The 19,977-nt window shown below is 33.5% G+C and overlaps 1 protein-coding gene and 1 pseudogene across 1 annotated transcript; both read right to left on the bottom strand.

The window, feature by feature from the left end:
• Positions 1–4,952: 4,952 nt before the first annotated feature.
• LOC114185247 (leucine-rich repeat receptor-like protein kinase PXC2) lies at positions 4,953–9,185 on the bottom strand. The gene is made up of 2 exons (XM_028072867.2): positions 6,857–9,185; positions 4,953–6,638 (listed from the first exon to the last, which is right to left on the bottom strand). The coding sequence occupies exons 1-2, from the start codon at positions 8,320–8,322 to the stop codon at positions 5,195–5,197; spliced, it is 2,910 nt and encodes a 969-aa protein (XP_027928668.1). The 5' UTR covers positions 8,323–9,185; the 3' UTR covers positions 4,953–5,194.
• Positions 9,186–15,615: 6,430 nt separating this feature from the next.
• Positions 15,616–19,104, bottom strand: LOC114183241 (receptor-like protein kinase FERONIA pseudogene; annotated as a pseudogene).
• Between the last annotated feature and the right edge of the window lie 873 nt (positions 19,105–19,977).

Below are 19,977 nucleotides of genomic sequence, written 5' to 3'. Positions count from 1 at the left end.
TGTCTTGTTAGGTTGGTGTCGCCCTTTTATTCTTACCAAGTAGCAAGTAATAGTTATGATAGATTAATAAAGTTTTGTTTGACAAATTTTGATAAACAATTATTTTTGGTAAAAAAAATCTAAAATTTTATTGTCTTATTTTGTAACTTTCATGAAAAAATAAAAAATTATTTTATTTAGTAACTTTGTCAATTTTGTCAAATAAAATGTTTGTAAAAAAAATATTTTTGAATCTAACAAAATGTAACCTTGTTGCTACTTATGGAAAATGAAAAAAATAAAAAGAATTGGGGATGCATAAGAGGAATTGGAAGTAGGATTAACACAAAGATTTGTATCAAAATTCGTTGTAGATACTAAATGATTACTTTTAAGGGATAAATAACAGTTACAAATATTTTACCTATCCACTTTGTTTAGAATCAAATTATCACAGAAAAGTTATAAACATCAATAATCGAATAATTGTTTGTAATATGATTTTATAGATTTAATCTTTTTATTTTCACTTATAGAATTACATTTATTTTTTGAAATAGACTAATTATATTTAAACAGACTGATTTTACTTAAACTTATAGTTTACTATGAAACGTATTTGAATTTATCTTTCAGTGATACTAATTTTATTTATACTAATATTTTACTATGTAATTTTATATAAATTATACTCTGATCAACTTTTTATTTGAGTTTATATTCAAAAAATAATAATTTTTAAATAATCATGTTTAAAATAAATAAAAAAAATCAATGAATACTGGTGAGTTTAATAATTCACATATTTTTTTTAAGGTGAAGTATGTTTTGGGTCCTTTAATTTTCATTGAATTTTAAAATTAGTTCATTCTGAAACTTTGGATCAATTTAGTCCTTCATCTTTCGAAATACGTGAATTTAGTTATTGTAATCAAATTTTGTTAGGTTTAGTTGATGTTTCGTATGCATTTCAAAATTGTATTTGAGTTGTTTATACTGTTTGACACATTTTTGCTTTAATAAGTCAAATACTATTATAAAGCGTGTTTGAGATGTTAAATAAACTTAACACAATTTGATTAAAATGATTAAATTTACGTATTTTGAAAAATAAAGGATTAAATTAGTCTAGAATTTTGAAATGGATTAATTTTAAAATTCACTTAAAGTTAAGGAAAGAAAATCATATTTAACCCTTTTTTTTTTTTTAAGGTATCCCATTGTGATCTTGTGGTAGGTGGAAAGGAAGAAGTGAAGTTGCCAAAAGGGAATGCTTTTGTTATCAACGAAATTAAGGTATATCCAATGTGAATACCCAAGACAAAGCGAATCTAAGAGAACCAAAGTAAAACAAGCATGAGTGAAAGAGAGAAACTAAAAAAAAAAAAATACTGCAAATAAGTTTTAAAAAGACTTTCTAAATTGGTTATTTGTAGAACCAAACTAAAGATTTTATTTTAATTACGATGGTCACAAAATTATTTTTTAAATAACTTGTTTTTTATTTTATTTTAAAAGTTGTTATTAAATTTTTTTTTCACTAATAAAGGTATTTTGGTCATAAACTCTTGGTATTCAAAAGTAACTTTAAACTTTTGACTATTTTAAGTCAAACGCCTTAGGTTGACGGAAGAGGCAAAAAAAAGCTCTCAACCTAATTTTATTTCGTGACTTCAATGAGCCTTTTTCTTCAACAAAAAGTCTAATTTGAGTTGGTGGGGATAAGGCTCACCAATTTTTAAAAGAAAACATGAGTACATTTTTGACAAAAAAAAAAAAGAAGAGAAGAAGATAGTTTCTAGCTTAATAATTTATTTATATATTAACTGAATATTTATTTTCAAATTTGAGAACATATGACAAACTACTTTCTCATATTCTACGTGACTTCTTTCAAACCAAAATCCCATATTTTATTAAATTTTTATTTTCTCAAATAATATTTCCTAAATTGGGTTAATCTTAACTTATTCCATTTTTAAGTAGTAAAAAATTTCTATATTTGTAAATTTGAATGTGATCCATTAAATATTGCAGAGCATCATAAGTGAGATATGACACATATCACACTCTTCTTGGGTTCTTTTCTTCTTACGCAAAAGTCATGGTCACTAACTAATTATTATGGTTCTAAAAAGCATTTCATATTCTGTTCTTGAAGGCCACGAATAGTTTTGTTTAAAATTTGATGCACAAGTTCTGCTACACAATTATCTAGCCTTGTACATGCTCTCATTCAGTTCATGGATTGTGTGTCATTTTGTCTCCACAAAGTAAACCAAAAGGTGCAAGTGCATAACATGGTTTCAAAGTTTATTTTAGTGTACCTCTTTCACTTCCTACTTATTTCAAACTTCTTCATCAAACTTCATCTTAATCATTTCTTTCTTACACCACTTCATGTTACCTTTTCTTTCTTAAGAACTCCTTAAATACACAGAAAAGCCGTTTTCTAAAACATCGGAGAGTTCATTAGAAAAAAAATACATATCTTTTAAAAAGTAACTCATCACGATATATAATATCAAACAAAACATTAGTTTTGTTGAAAACATGAGTGAGTCTAAATCTCACAGTAAGTAATGAAGAAAAGTTGAACACTATTAAAGGAGAATATACTTAAATTTATGGTTTAATTAATCGGATGATACCACTTTCATTTAGATGTGTCAGTTTAGTGCCCACTTTTAAGAAAGTGTCAATTAAGTCCCAACTTTTGAAAAGATGTCTCAATCAGGTCATTTTCAACAAAAAATTATTAATACCGTTAACGGTATTGATATTTAAAATGACTTACAAAATTAAGTATTGATATTTATATTAAAATTTAGTGGTAAAAGTCATGAATTAAGTTAACGACTTTAGTAATTTTTGTCTGAAAGGGACCTGATTAAGACACTTCTTCAAAAGTTGAAACTAGATTGACACATTTTTAAAAGCGGGTACCAAACTGACACATATGAACGAAAGTGGGTACCATCCGACTAATTAAACCTAAATTTATTGTTTTAAGATCATAGGTTGGAAGTGATGTCAATCTCTTATGTGAAGTCATGTCTCATTAATATTGTATCTTTCTGGTAAATTCTTTCTGAAAAGACATCAATAATATAAAAGTTGAAATTTGTATTGGTAACCGATTCAGACAAGTATCCTCATCGAAAATATTTTTCTAACAAAGATTATTGCTCAACTTTTTCACTTCTAAGTATAAAAACCTAAATTCATACTAAGATTCCAACCCTTTATCCTCAAATATATCTCATTTCACAATTATAACATATTTCAAAATCTAGAAGTACAGGTACAAATATATTATTATTTATAGATTAACTACTAATAAGGTTCTCACATGAATAACAATTCAAAGTCACATTCAAGGACTTATGTAAATAAGAAAATGAAGACACATTTCAAAAACTAAAATATCAAAAACTAGGAAATGATAAGTATTTGACAATTTTTATGCTTGAAGCAAAAGACACAGCATTGTTATATTAGGTTAATTGTAGTTATCATCCAACCATTCATCAGTGATGATATAATAATGATCTGCAGACTCATCTGCACATTCCTTTTGTTTACTGTCTCACACGTAGACATAATCATCTTTGTACATGCTAGCGTGAACGTAAATCAATGAGCTACATGGAACATAATTTCTGATGATTAAAGTGTGCAATATTTTTTTTCCTTAATTCTTCTTTCAAGACAGAAACAGTTCACAAGCTGGAACATGGCATGATTGCCATGCACTGCACCAAATGTTGCCATTTGAAAAAGCTTTTGAGTTGGTGGTGCTTTTAAGAACATCCTGTGCCTGTGCTTTGATGATGTCGAACCAACAAACCCTATTTTATAAGGTTGTGTTGTGTGCCACTTCTCCAACAATCTTTTTTTTTATATAAGCAATGCCAATTTTAATTTTTTTTTCACTTCATGTCCAAGCTTTAATTATTAAATTTACTAGCACCAACAATTACTATCATCAAGTGCCAGAGTTCTACAAAAGAGAATAAAAAAAATATTAGAGTTGGGTTTGAAAGTGTGAATAAAGCAAGTGGGTGCTTTTTTCCCCTTTACTTTTTTTCTCTTCGGTGCATTGTTTGTGGCTGCGTGGAATTATTCTTTGTTGTGAGGGCTTCTGTGTGTTTCTCTTTCCTTTTAGTTTATTCTAAATCTCATCTTTGTTTTCATACGGAAAGAGGAAATGGAAAAGCAAACTATATATATACAACGTTTTTCAACCAAAAGATAAACATTGGCAACATAACTTTTTTCAAGCAATGATTTTCTACATCTCATACTTCTTCTTACAGTAAAAGAAATAGATATATGTGTGGATATTCTCACGTCAAGAAGAGAGAAAAAATGTTATAAAAATAAATAATAGTCTTTTGAATTATCACTATAATTCTAAGTCTCTTGGATAATTATGAATCATTGGAAGAAAAAATATTATACTGGAAGCATTTGTAATTTTGTCTACAAAAGATTTAAGTATCAAACTACTACATTCTTGTTGGAATTTTATTTACTGTGGATCAACAAAGTTACAAAAATGAAAATAACAGAACTATATTTATAAAGAGAGTAATTTGAAATTTGTGTGTGCATAATAGAACAAAAGTGAAAAACATCTTCCATGGTGTAGTCTCTATAGACCAAACTTTGGGTTTATCTCCATTTGTCTTTCACGTGATCCATAGTGAAGTCTCTTGAAAGTGCAGCAGAGTGTGTCCTCTGAACTCAGGACCGTGTATTCGTGTGAACCATCCTTTCACAGTCATTAAAGTTCAGTGTCATTTAGCAGTGTACCATATACCAAGTGGGGTACTTGATAGCAAGTACCAACATGAACAACGCACAACTTGTCTCAGCATGAGGAAACCATAAAATTGCAACAGGTAAAAATTCAGAGAATGCAATTCATTCTTTGGAGGGAAATGTGTGATTAAGGGATATATGATATATGATATAATGATATGTGATATATTATCCTTGTATCAGTCGTCTAACTGGTGAAGAAAAATCCAGTAATACATTAAGAGATGAACAAAATTTAAGAGAGCAAAAAGAGAAGAAAATTTCAACAACTTGAACAAACAAAAGTTGGTGACTGAATGATATTCTTTGAATGTGTAGAGCTTTTTAACCGGATTGTGCTTCACCAGGTACTGCAATATATGCTGTTTCTCAAAGACTGCAACAAAACTCATTCTAATTCTTCTTGTCCTTCTGAAGGACATTGGATTAATTCTAGTATGTTGACTACCTCAGCCATATCTGGACGGTTTGATGGCACTTGTGATGCACAAATCAACCCTAATTTTATCACAGGAATTGCTTCCTCTGCAGCAAAGTTACCAAGAAGTCTTCTATCAACACATTGTTCCACCTTGCCTTCTTCCAATGCACCCCTAACCATGTCACACAGAACCACTACATCATCCTCCATGTATTCCACAGGTCTTTTTCCTGTCACCACCTCCAGCACAAGGATACCAAAACCATATATGTCACACTTCTCCGTGATCTTAACCGTCCGGCAAGCAAACTCCGGCGCCATGTATCCGAGTGCACTTTGAATTTTGCTGCTCAAAACACAATGGTCTAGCATTGGCAGTAGTTTCACCAAGCCAAAATCTCCAACCTTTGGCTCACCGGAACAATCAATGAGAACATTGGTTGACTTAAGATTGTAGTGGATTATGTTCATTTGATGCAAATGGGCCAACCCTTTTGCCATGCCATGAATAATCTTGAACCTTTGTGGCCATGAGAAGACGTTTTTGCTGCTATCATCATGCAGAAGTTTATGCAAACTCCCAGTTGAGAGGTACTCATAAATAAGGAGTTGCAAGGATGATGTCCAGTAATAGCCTTCAAGTGCCACGAGATTGGAGTGCCTGATCTTTCCAAGCTTTTTGATTTCTCTCTCAAAGTCTTCCTGGGACTTGATCAAACTGGAGACTGTAAGCTTCTTGATTGCAACTGCGTGTCCATCGCGAAGAAAAGTGCGATAAACAACTCCGAATCCACCTCGGCCTATTTCACTTTCCTTATTGAGAAGATTATGCGCTCCATCAGCAAAGTCTGCATCACCAGAAAACATGACAAGCTTGCCATAGTTTGGATCATTTGCAGGCGAACCACTATAGTCCTCTCCCCCGGACATTGCAAATGTAGCAGGCATACGTTCCATTGAGGAACGCACGTGGATGTTTAGGACAGTAACAGCCACCACACCAATGGCGATAAAAGCAGCAGCTCCAATAGCAATAAGAGCAGAGATACTTAGTATGATTTTGTGCCGATGGGTCTGTGAGGAAATGCTGGAGTTGGAACCTGAAGAATTGGGGTTCAGGACAATAGGTTTGGGATGAACAGATGGACAAGAGTGGTTGACAACAGAACCGCACAGCAATGGGTTACCGGAGACTGAGGAGGAGGAGATGGTGTTGAAGAAGCCACCCACTGGTAGTTCACCTTCAAGGTGGTTGTTGGACACGTTGAATGAGAAAAGATGAGAAAGATTTGTTAACTCCTTGGGTAAACTTCCAGAGAGTTCATTCCATGACAAATCTACGTATTGAAGATTGGTGAGGTTTGCAATGGCTGCAGGGATTGGACCAGTGAGCTTGTTGTGAGAAAGAATCCTGCACAACTCAATGGAAAAAAGCACAGACAGAAAACAATTAGACAAAACATTGTAGGCATGTTAATGTTAACTCACAAAACAAGACAACTTTTCTCAATAATCTTTGACAGAAGCATACACACAAAAAAAGGCCTTCTCAGTTTGTAAACACAAATCAGTCAGATTAAGTAATAAAGAACAAAACATTTGTGCAACTACGATGTTGAGAAAACTTACAAAAATGTTAGAGATGAACACTTGTCAATTTGTGCTGGAATTTTTCCTCCTAGGAAGTTCTTTTGCAGCCTTAGCTCCCTGAGTGAAATTGCCCCTTCTATTTCAGAAGGAATGCTTCCATTAAGCTTGTTGTCACTTAGGTCAATAATGTACAAAGACTTAAGTTCACCTATACCCACAGGAATAGGACCAGAGATGTTGTTGGCAGAGATATTGAAGACTTGTAGGCTACTGAGTCCTCCAATGTCAGATGGAAGCACACCAGAAAATGCATTGAATGACAAATCCAGAACCTCAAGACCATGATAAGATGTAGGTGTGGACTTAAGTGCAGGATAATTGCCCTTGCTGAAGCCATTCCCAGAAACAGATATGCTTTGCACACCCATCTTAAAAATCCATGAAGGAACATGGCCTGCCAAGTGATTGTGGCTGATGTCAAGAGCCAAAAGCTTGGTGCAATTCAGCATAGAATCAGGCAGGTTTCCTGTGAACTGATTCCTGGACAAGTTCAATCTATGCAAAGAGTCAAGATTTCCTAATGACTTAGGAATCCAACCAGAAAATGAATTGGCAGAAAGATCCAACATGTCTAGATTCTTCAATTCCCCAATCCACTCAGGAATGCCCCCTGTGAATGAATTTCCCTGCAAACTAAGTGATGTGCAAGAAGTGAGTCTCTGCATTGACTGAGGGAGTTCCCCAGAGAGAAAATTACCACTCAAGTCAAGTGATTTCAGAAGTAAGCATCCTCCAATATCCGCAGGAAGCCTTCCCCTAAACCTGTTCCTCTGAAGACTCAACTCTCTCATATCATACAGATTCTGAATGCCTTCAGGAATTTCTCCCTCCAGCATGTTGTATGACAGATCAAGTGACTGTAGCCCCCTCAAGAACCACACTCCATTAGGCAATTCCCCGTGGAGCTGATTAGAGGAGAAGTTAACAGTTGCCAAATTGGAGCAGGAACTCAAGGACTCTGGAATTTTACCTGTGAGGTTGTTCTTGGCAAATGAAACTGTCCTGAGAGAGCCACATTGTTGGAAAAACCCTTCTGGGATCTCCCCAGAGAGGTTGTTGTCACTGAAGTCCACAGTTTGTAAATTCCCAAGGCCAGGAAGATCAGGGTTTATGGGCCCTGTGAAGTTGTTCCTTGAAAGGGAGAGAATTTGAAGGAACTGCAACCTCAATAAGCCCCTATCAACATGCCCAGAAAGAGAGAACCCGTCAAGAACAAGAGCAGTGACCCTATTCGATGAAGGATCACACTTCACACCCTCCCAATTGCAAGGACTGTTATCATCCTCATTCCACGAAGAGAGTTTCCTTTTGGGATCTTCCAAACCAGCCTTGAACACGATCAAACCCAACACATCATCATTGAAACCAGTGTCCCCAGAAACCACCAACATAAGCGGAGCAAGAAGAACCACAAAAAACAACACACACACGCTGAATTGCATCATATTTATAGATTGATGCTATGAAGAGAAACGTTCAAATTTCACCAAAATTCTACCCCTCGACAAGAACAACTCTGTTATCATTAGGTTGCATATCCGGCAGAAAAGGTCGGTAGGTCGTAACAAAGCACAACATATGCACCACCAAACCTCACCTCACCACACAAACAGAAGGAGAAGTTTCTTCTTAGCACAGTAGCACGGTTGCTTAGAAAAGGACACAGAATGGAAACAGAAGTTGCAAGTATCCAAAACTAAGTGAATATAAACAAAAAGAAGGAGTAGAAACAAACAAACGGGGAAAATAAATAAATAAAGAAATAAAAGGATTAGACAATAAAAGCCATGTGAGATGAAAAAGAGAAAAACAAATTAAAGCAAATTCAGGAAATTCCCTTTTGGCCTTTTCTTATTTCCTGTTCAGAATTTCAAAAATCACTCCCTTCAAGAAGAGCACTCACTCACACTAACGAATTTGACAAGAAAATAAAAGGGTGAAAAAAAAAGACTTTTTTTGAAGAGGGTATGTAACGAAATTTGAAAAAGAAGGAAACTTTGATAGTATTTGATTTTGATTCCCAGGGAAAGCGGCGAAAGGGACGCAGAGCTATAATAAAGAAGGCCTCGAGGTAAGAGAAGCCATTAATGGAAGAGGGAGAGAGACAGAGCAAGTGAGAATTGAGTTGAAGATCGAGGAGTGGAAAGTGTGGGAGAGAGAAAAGTATAAATTAGTGCTTGTGCTGTGAAGTTTGGTTTGTTCTATTCTTAAGTCTTCTATGCCTTCTGGGTAGTGTCAGAGAGAGTAAAGTGAAGCATTTAAAGCTTCTAACGTCAAAGACAGAGAAAGAGAGAAAGAGAGTGTTTTTGTACTGTATGTGTCATGTGTTTGTAGCAGAAAAGCTTTATTTATGGTATGTTGCTTGCTGTATTCTTCTTTTTTTTTTTTTACTATTATTATTTAAATCTAATTCAATGCTTCTCTATGTAGTTTATGATAGTATTAAAAATAAAATGAAATTGAATTAAAACAATAAATACTATATTAATTAATCCACAATATAAAATTTCCTATGGTCGGATAGGACTACGTTAGATGGTCAAACCAATATCCAATGTGATCCAGGTGGCCTTTTCTGGTAACAATTTGGCCTTTTGTCGAGTTTAAGGTAATTTTTAAAATTATTTATTACTTTTATATGATTTATGCCATCGAATAGACTATTCTCTCTTTTTTTTTTATTTGGTATTTATAATTTTTTAGCTTTATTTTTTTTTCAAAGAACATTTCGATCGTTAATGTCATACAAATTTAAAATTTTCTTTTTTACTTTCTAAAATTACTGTAAACTATTCAGCCCCTTCAAGTGGCTGAAACGGCGTATATAATTATAAATATTACAATTAAGAAAATAAATATCTATAAACCATGAAATTGAAAACATCATTATCAACCCAAGTTGTACAGCACAACGTCATTTAGACACGACCATTCATAATTTCAAATATATACAATCATTCAAGTTTAATCTGAAAGCATGCTTCTCTAATAATGATCAACAATATCTTCATTGCAAAAGGAATTTAATTATAAAATTTGAGAAAAAGGCTTTGGTATTAGATTTTCCACCTGTTATTCTTCTGTCACGTTGTATTATGATTACAGTATGCATTATTTGATTTTTTTTTTATGTAGCAAAATTATTATAATTGGTGGTACAAGTATTGATAATTTGACAGAATATAATAATAGAATTAAAGATGGTCCTCTCTCACTGAATTGTGCAGTGAAATTGAAAACTTGATGAGAGTTAGATGAAAGCACATTGATGCCTGGTGGAAACGATTAATTGCAGAAGGAGACAAGGATCTGTTTGGAAGAATAAAAAGGAACCAACCAAATGATGTTTTTCACAAACCTTGCTGCAATCATAGTCAAAATTCCGCTTTCTCACTTTCTTCATTCCTTTTAAAATAGTTATGGGCTTTACTAAACGCCATTCTTTTTTCAACAATCCTAACTTAACAACTTGCTATATTTCTTTTTCAAAATATTTACTATGTTTGATTTAAACTTTTAAAGAAATAATATAAACAAAAATTATGAAATTGTTTTTATTTAGATTTGAAACATCATAAATTTCAATTTGAATATGTTAAACTTTTATAAATTAATTATTTATTTTTTAATAAAGATAAAATTATATATATATATATATATATATATATATAAAGCAAATATAAAAAATAAACATACATAATCATATAAATAGAATGTAGTTATAGTCATTTCAAATATCAAAATTTTCAAAATACACATGTCTTCATATTCCTTCATACCACATGTAATTAAATAACAACATCATATTCAATGTCTATATACTACTTACTAGCATCACCATCACCTACAATTTCGTCTACTCATGTCATAAAAGTGATTGTTGCAAAAGAAACACAAACAACCGACAAACAAAGAAGGGTAAACTAATGATAACTTGCATACATAAACAACTCTTGCATAAATATTTATAACAAAAGTTAACAAACCAAGCTCACCAAACATTACAAACATCATAACACAAAATCCTCTATATACATGTATATAAGCCCAACTCAATTATCTAGATTCATGCATTCACTCTCATACTTTAAAAGTTTTGCCTTACCATGTAAAATGAAATCTTTTAAGTGTTATAATCCAATAATGGTACCTGATTTGTCCCTCTCATGATAAGGTGAATTCATTTATAACCTAAAAGAAAAAGGATTCATGATCCAAGAACCATCTATAGGAATCTTCTTCCCTTTTCCCCACCTAGACTTCATCCTCTACACGAGTTGAGAAGTCTAGTGGAATATAAGGATAGCTTCAATATGAGTGTCCCCAACAAATGCATAACACTAAACTTCTTGTCATAACCTTCGTTCTTAAGAATGATACAACCATACCACCAATCACAATATCCAAACACTATATCACAATTCATTTATGTTGGAACACTTTCCTAAAACATTTATCTCAATCACATGACTATTCTCTCCATAATCTCTTCTCAAATAAATCACCTTTGAAATTTATACAATCGTCCAACAAAATCACACATTCTCTTCTTATAAAAATATGACTACTCTAAAGTTATTTTTTATATTCTAATATGAACCACACTAATTATGATTCTTGACCCCTTCGTATCGTTTGTTAAATAACATATTTAAGATCTACCTTTTTACTTTCCATATCTTTTTATAAAGACTTGATCAATTAACAATTCAATAACTTCTATTTTTATATATGTTTTTTAATATTCTTTTAACTATTAGTATAATACATTATCTTAATATCTTTTGCACCTCTTCAATGTAGTTCTTCGTAAAATAATTCTTTAACTTTCTTAAAAGTTTAATATTAATCGATTTACCTGAACTTCACTAATGTACATTTTCAATACATTAATATGTCTCTCTCCTGAATTTAAAGTTTTCTATAAATAACCATATAAAAAATAAAAAAGATTATATTTATTAAATTTCTGAACTAAAAGAGTGATACATTTAAATATGCGATGTGCCAAATTATTTGCTGAAGAATTAAAAATTATCTTTTTAATAGCCACCGGTGAATAAAAAATTTAATTTTCTTAATTCGATTTATTTTTGTTCCGATCTAATTCACTTAAATCAATTTTATCAAAAATTCAATCAATTTAAAATTTATTTTTATTAAATTTGAATTTCAATCTGATTTATATTTTATAATTATTTTGGATTGGATATCCATTCTTTGAATCCAGATTTTTAAATATGGAAAATTTAAAATATTCAATCCAAATTTTTAATTTAAATTTTTAGTTGGGTTGGATTGAAGGTTGAGATGAGCTAGCCCAAACCGAATGTCAAGACGAGTTAGTATAGGTTGAATGTCGAGACGTTGTTGGCCTTACGAAAGTCGAACTAGGTCGGACCGGGATGAAGGTCGAGTTCGACCAACAGACTCAAGATTGAGACGGGTCAGCCCTAATTGAAGGTCGACTGAAATTCGACTCCAACTAAAATTTGATTGAGTCAGCCCCAGTCGAAATTTGGCCCATTCAGCCCCATCCGAAATTTGGCCAACTTTGATTAAGTTGACCCTGACCGAAATTTGACCGAATTCGGCTAAGTCATTCCTGATCAAAATTCGGCTATATTCGGCCGAGCCTACCCTAACTGAAATTTGGCTAAATTTGGTCAAGTCGACCCCTGTCAAAATTTGGTCGAATTTAGTCAAGTCAATCTCAATCGAAATTTTGACCTAGTCAGCCGGGCTAAAATTGGTTTGAGTCAGTCTCTGTCAAAATTCGGCCGAGTTAGACTAGTTCAAAATTCAACTGAATCGATCCTAACGACACAATTTTTAGAAAATTTAATTTAAATTTCTTTTATAAATAATGAATTTTAAATTTTGAACTTGATCTAAATATTAAAAAATTGAAACTAGTTCTGCAACGAAAATAGATTTAGAATCAAAATTTGATCTAATTTAGATCCAAAAATCCTAATCGAGGATCACCTCTACACTAAGTTGCCACTAGTGTAGTTGATTAACTTTGTACTCTTCGAAACACTTGCATTTTGATAAACATAATACCATAAGGATTTAAGATAAGGTTATTTCAATGGCAATTTTTTTTTCTTCTAATATATTTAACATAACTACTGAAAAAATATATATATATATATATATGTCACATAACACCTAAATATTAAACTAAAAAATATTAATTAAATGACAATAATTTGGGGTAGGAAACTGCATTATAAATTATACTTATGCTTAGGTAAACATATTTTATCAATATTGTGCACCATTTAAGTAGCCATCCACATAAGTCTCAATCAGAGGAGTTCCAACAAAATTTAAAGCCACGACGTCAATGGTATCAACAGAGTCAGCAATCTTGTTATGGTAATTTTTGTTTTGTAATGTTTGTCTTCGAACTTCATGGTTCAAACTACATATTCACCTACCATTACTTTCTTATTTTATTGCTCCAACTTGTTTGCACTTGTCTTTAGGCTTTGCTTTTGACTTTGGATTTATTTAAATCCTTTTTCTATTTGCCTTAGAAGGCACGATTATGTAAGACGTTTTCCTTTCATTAATTTTCTGGTTTTCACACCTTAATTTAACTTTCTTCCATATGGGTAAGTGTGTGTCTAAAATTTATATAGGTTAAAAATGAAAAAATTAAACATCATATATAAATGAAGACTCATAAATTTATTATTTCAAGATTTTGAGTTAAAAATGGTGTTAATTTTTCATGTGAATTTTGAATTCGTGATCTTTTGTATAATTCTTCACTGGATAGACCTGTTAGTAGGTGTTTCAATGTTTACTGCATGCCATCAGATTCTCATTCACATGTGTAGTGTTTTTTATAAGTGTTTTCTTTTCAGCATTTCAATCTTGTTAATTTGAAACCTTTGTGTTTTTGCTTGTCATCGGCGCAAATCGCGCAAGATCCAAGTAATCGTATGAAACAGTTCTCTTTCCGTAAGACAATGAAATTGATAAAAGAAGGAAAAACAAAATAGCTTTCAGAGTTTTCAGAAGAAAAATAAGAATAAGATTACATGCACAAATAATCATGATTATTTTTAACTATTATAAATTATTCAATGTAAAATACTTTTAATAATATTTTTCATTACAAAATAAAGTTTTTGAAATAGTTTGCAGAGCATTTGAGAAAATTCTTTTCAAAATAGTTTAGAGTTAAGCGTTCTGAATTATTGATGTATAAGGAAAGCGAAAAATTCATGGTAGTTCTTGAGAAATGGAAGATTCATAGCACGTGTAATTAGGGTGTTCTTCATCGGGCTTTTCCTTTCGGCAACTCCATTATTACTAACTACACACCCTTATTAAAAGATTAAAGTACCCCTCTCACTGTATCATGTCACCATTGTTGTTATTGTTATCCTTCCACTATCACTGCTACACTTACATTCTCCAATGCAGAGGAAGAAGAATAAGAGAGAGAATTCGTCTCAGAAAAATTATTTTGAAATACATTTTATACATCTTAGGCGAAAATCTTATTCTATGAATTTTGTTTGAGAAATTCTTTTACAAAATTATATTTTTAAAATTTCAAAAAACTTATTCCAAAAAGCACTTGTAAAATAATCCATTTGAAAATTACCGAAGTATAGTTAAAAATTATGAAATGTATGAAGTAAAAGCCTCTTCGTCATTGTCTTGGTCCTCCCCAAGATTTTCCCATGCTCCATGTATTGTTGTCACGTGTGACTTGTTCAAACTAAAAAGTTGATTAAAATTATTGACATAGTACAAAATTCAACAAAAGAATAATATTATTAAATTCCAATATACATTCAATTTGGCAAACTATAAACAAAAAGTTAAAGAAAAATATCTTTATATATAATTAACAATAATACATGCATGATTAATTTTTAAGCAATTAAATAATAATCAAAAGCATTATTTTTTAGTATTTAATTAACATAATTATTACTATGTTTCTGAATAGTAATTATTTATAATAATCTAATAAAAACAACTCAATGTATCAAGACAGGAGTGAACAAAAATATAGGAATATTCATGGATGCTTCAAATGATGATTTAGGTAATATTAAATTAATAGGATATATTATATAAGAAGAGGAGAGGAATAGAAAAAAGTAGATTTTCTTTTTCAATAGAAGGTATATGGATGTGGAATTTGGTGCAAGTGTCACATCATGGATGATAATGGTCCGTTTCCTCATTCTGTCTTGGCCTGTTTCTTATTTACAGACCCCACAGGTGTCACTGAGATGGAGTCTTGCATACAAAGCAAACGTTGAAAAATGTTATTCCCTTTGTAAGTCCTTCACACGTTGTCCCTGTTGAACATATTTCAGGAACGATTTTATGATATTTAAAGTTCTTTCAGTTAGTAGGATCCATAAATTTCTTATATTAGTGATATTTTTAGATAGATAATGATTATTCTTATCGATAATCCATTGATCATGATCATGATAATGCGCAGGCTTGGTTTGAGTCACACCATGAGGTAAAAACTCATCACATTGCATACATAGTAACTTGACCTGCATGATTTGGTATAGAAAACACTCTCGGACTATCATAATGTAGTCCTACAAACCAGTAGTTAATGCAGAGTTTGTTTTACAATTTGAGGAATTTATCTTATCACAGAAACAAAGTGGTTCAATTAAGAAAGGGGAGAAAGGAACACTTAATCTTTGTTCTGCCCGTCTTTATCAATCTTGGGAAGAAAGTGAGGGTTTCAAAAAATTCAGATATAGCAACCTCGTTACAACATGTTCGCTCTTCTTCAATCTTTACATAACATGGTTCACAAATTACAACTTACATAATCGCAATAAATTAGAAACAACCATAGAAATGAATAGAAATATTAGGAAAATGAATAACGGGTAACATTCAAATTTGGTGAAAGCCGCTTGCACTGCAGAATGAATGATTGGCTCTGTATGCAGTGAGAGTGTTGTTACTACACAACTTTAACGCCCTTTTGGATTCATGATCTGGGAGAAGACAGCACTTGGGGTTAACCCATCAGAGTCTTCACTAGCCAAGCTTCTACCTCCAATGCTCATTGAAATGCCACTGCTTCTGGAGTCAGTCACATTACCATCATAACCCGCCATCGCATCAGAGTCTTTCTTTCCTTTAGAATCTGTATAAATCGGCTCCTCTTCATTGTGAATGTCGCCAAAGCCGTTGCCACTTTCCTCTGCACTCTCTTGCAGCTGCAAAGCAAATTCAAGGTTCCACAAGACATCACCCATGGATGGCCTTTCAATACCCTGGTCAGCCACACACTTCATCGCAGTCTCGGCAAACTTCTTGAAGCATTCGGGAGCTATCTTGCCTTTTAGATAGGGATCAATGATTTGGTCAAGAATGCCTTTGAGGTAGCAATGAGCTGCCCACTCAGCCAGACTCACTTGCTCCTTAGCAAGGGTTGGGTTCAAAGCTGGACGAGCACACAATATCTCAAAGAGAACCACCCCAAATGAGTAAACGTCTGATTTGTCAGTTAGTTGCTGCCTCCTGAAGTATTCTGGATCCAAGTACCCAAAGCTACCCTTTACCACGGTACTTACATGGGTATTATCCAATGTTGGACCTGTTTTTGACAATCCAAAATCAGAAACCTTGGCCACCCACTTCTCGTCCAGTAAAATGTTTGTTGTTTTCACATCACGGTGGATGATTGTGTGTTTAGCACCAGTGTGTAGATAGTGTAAACCCCGAGCAGCTCCAATGCATATCTCAAGCCTTTGCTTCCATGGAAGTGGAGGTTTCTGGGTCTTGTACAAATGCTCCCTGAGTGTTCCATAGGCCATATGATCATAAACGAGGATCATTTCAGTGTTTTCTTCACAGTATCCGATAAGAGAAACAAGGTGGCGGTGACGGAGTTTAGACAGCATTTCAATCTCAGTTTGGAACTCATGCACCCCCTGCTCAGATAGTGGATTCCCACGTTTAATTGCAACTTTGGTTGTTCCACCATCAATTTCTCCCTTGTAAACCTTACCGAATCCTCCCACACCAAGAAGCAAAGCCTCATCAAAGTTGTTTGTGGCAGACTTGATTTCAGCAAATGAGAAATGACGGCAGAGGTTTGATGGGAGAGAGGAAGCATAACTTCCTGTTGTGTTGGTCTTGGCAGAAGCTGCAGAGTGTGAATTACCATAAAGAGAAAGGGGAAGCCAGCCAGATGGACCTTCACTTGCACCAGAATCCTTTCCTTGCCTACGGCGACGAGATGCAGCTAAAGCAAATAGCCCAATCACAAGTACTACAACAACTCCTCCAACAACACCTCCCGCAATTATGCCTGTATGATTCTTTGATTTACCATGATTATGTGTTCTAGCTGTTGATGGGTCAATTATATCTTGCACAGGGGGAGGAATAGGATTTGTCCCTGCCAGATTTCCTGCAGTAGCATTAATTTTGAAGATCTCCACTCCATTCAAGATAGCATCATAATACATGGGCTTCTCAGTTGGATCTGGATGCAATGCAAGCCACAGGTCCACCCGTGGTTCCCCCTCATCGGGAATAAAGACAACATAATCTTTATGCACAGGCACCCCATTAGAATGTGAAAGGCTAAAAATGTTTGCCCAGGCAATAACATCAGCCTGTGGAGTAGCTGTTTGATTATTGAGGAATATATCAAATACTCTTTGATTAACCTTGGTTATATTTGATGATACCTCAGCAAAATGAAGTCTCACTAGATAGGAAAACCCCGAATCAATGTTGAAGATCCAAGTCAAGTTGTAATTCGTGTTGATCTTCGGATTCGGGCCCATTGATCTGGCCGTAGTGTAGACATCAAGTGGAGCAATATAACTTGGTGTACCCGGAGGATACTCAAACTTCACATTTGAATCAGCAGGCTCTGTAACTCCAAATGCAGCGCCAAAGAGGAAGGGAACATCATCAGACCATGACCTAAACATACCAGTATCATGGGAGGGAGAGATATCATTCCCACCCACATTCAACCTATAAACATTCTCAAGTGCAGTGCTGTTATCAATAGTGTAAGCAGTATTTGTACCCACTATCATGGTAGTTCCATCAGTAGAAGTATAAATATCAGGCATGGACACGACCTCGATCCCATTAACAAACGCGTAAGCGTTGGATGCATTTGTAGATGGAGTGAAAGTCACATTCAAGGTTTTCCCTTCTACATAGATGGCATATTCCTTCAAAATGTAGGCATAATTCAAAGCCAGGGTGGTCTGAGCAACACTGAAGTTCCTAAGAAGCGTGTATGAATTTGCCGTCACCGCAAAAAGGGCATCAGATGCATTGAGGTTGGAGTAAGAAGCCGAGTAAAAGTGCAGGCGGAGGAACTTCCAACCGGAAGCCACCGGGAAAGCATAGGTAAACGGCGCGTGGAACACACGTGCTGTCATGTAGGGCACCTGGGGGACGGCAGGGTCTTGAGTTGCAGCCTGCGATGCGGTGGTGGATTTTTCCGATGAGGAACCAAACTTGGAACCAACATCAGTGGTCCATACACGGCCATCAGTATCAGTACTAGATGGAGGACCTCCACAATCCAGCAGGATATTATCTGTAGGCTTAAAATCCTGTGCTACAACAACCTCAATAGCCAACACCAAGCACACCAACAATGGAACACAAACAGAGTACCAATTCATACTCCACATCACGATACAAAATTCCAAACCCAAACTCAAACCCAAAATGCTTTGTTTTCTACCATACAATTTCCAACACCTCTTGCAGGGAATTACAATTCACACATACCCATAATTTAAAAACAATCAAAGACCACAAATTCGATGCGAAGATTTTATATTTTAGGAACCCAGATCAGGAAAGGGAAGTGGGGTGGTGGGTTATGATCAGGTCAGCTTGGACCCGGATTTTCCAAAACCGGTAAAATCCAGGGGTGGAGGGGAATGATGAACTAGGTTTTCAGTGAACAACAGGTTGAAGAATGAAAGATGTGGGGCAATCACTAGTAAGGGTGAGGATGGTTTGAATATTGAAGAAAAGTGAAGTTTGAGAAAGAAGGTATTTTACCTTATGCCATGGGAAGAGGAGCTGAAAAGCAACTCGGTGAGTCAAAGCGGGACGATCCCGAGTTTTGAGGGTTTGAATGGAATGGATTTGGCAGTTGCTTGCAGCTGGAAAGAGTACTGAGAAACGGTGGAAGAGGAAAATGGTTTGAGAAAGTGTCACACGTAATAAAAATTACCTTAAATACCACACCTACTTGTAAGAGAAAAACAAAACAAAAGTGAAATTAATTAATAAATCTATAACTTTCTTCGGTCATGTTCTTAATAGATGTATAACTTTCTTTATTGTTTAAATAGTAAGGTGTACTAAGAATATTATATTATCTTATAGTAAAAACATTAAATAAAAATAAAATATTTAGTATTTGAAAAGTATTACATTCGTTTGTATGTATAAAATAATTTTATTAATTTATATTCATGAAAAATATTCAATTTAATTAGTAACATCAAAATTGAATTTGTTGACGGCTTTTGTGCTATATTTTTAAATTTAATTTTAAAAAAAATTGAGACTATCTATTTTTCACTTAGTTTTACTTCATCTAAGTAATTCTTGTGTGAAAATCACATCCTTATTAATGTATGGTATTTATTATATATGAACTACGAATGATAAATATTTCTATAAAAATAATTAATATAATATACATACATTGAATGCCCACACTACGAAGATGTTTTTGAAGATTTAGAATGATTCTTGTTTAAGAATTTTTTTTTTTTTTCAGAACAGACAACCATATTTATTTGGATAAAGTTAATGTGGACTGTAAAAATACCTTATCCATAATTCAATAAGTTAAAATAATTATGTACAAATTATTAATGCAAATGATTTTGTGTGTGTTATGTTTACTTAAAATTTAAATCTTGTACCGTGACAATCTATAATTAATTCATAGTCTTTATTAGACGAGTTATTAAGAGAAAACTGTAACTTAATCAGAAAAATAATTCCCTTCTCACTGTATCTACAATCTTACGTTTTAAGATATACTAATTCAAACATTAATGAAAATAAAATTCCAAAAC

Source organism: Vigna unguiculata, chromosome 5 (genome assembly GCF_037176805.1).
Source record: "Vigna unguiculata cultivar grain cowpea cultivar isolate G323 ecotype 2 chromosome 5, ASM3717680v1, whole genome shotgun sequence".
NCBI lineage: Eukaryota > Viridiplantae > Streptophyta > Magnoliopsida > Fabales > Fabaceae > Vigna > Vigna unguiculata.
This window is presented reverse-complemented; position numbering and strand designations above follow the sequence as displayed.

Bases quoted from the DNA above. Each gene is read 5' to 3' on its own strand.
- LOC114185247 (XM_028072867.2), bottom strand. From the start codon at position 8,322: ATGATGCAATTCAGCGTGTGTGTGTTGTTTTTTGTGGTTCTTCTTGCT. The intron at 6,639-6,856 runs GTAAGTTTTCTC...TGAGTTGTGCAG, and splicing joins TGTTCATCTCTAACATTTTT to GATTCTTTCTCACAACAAGC.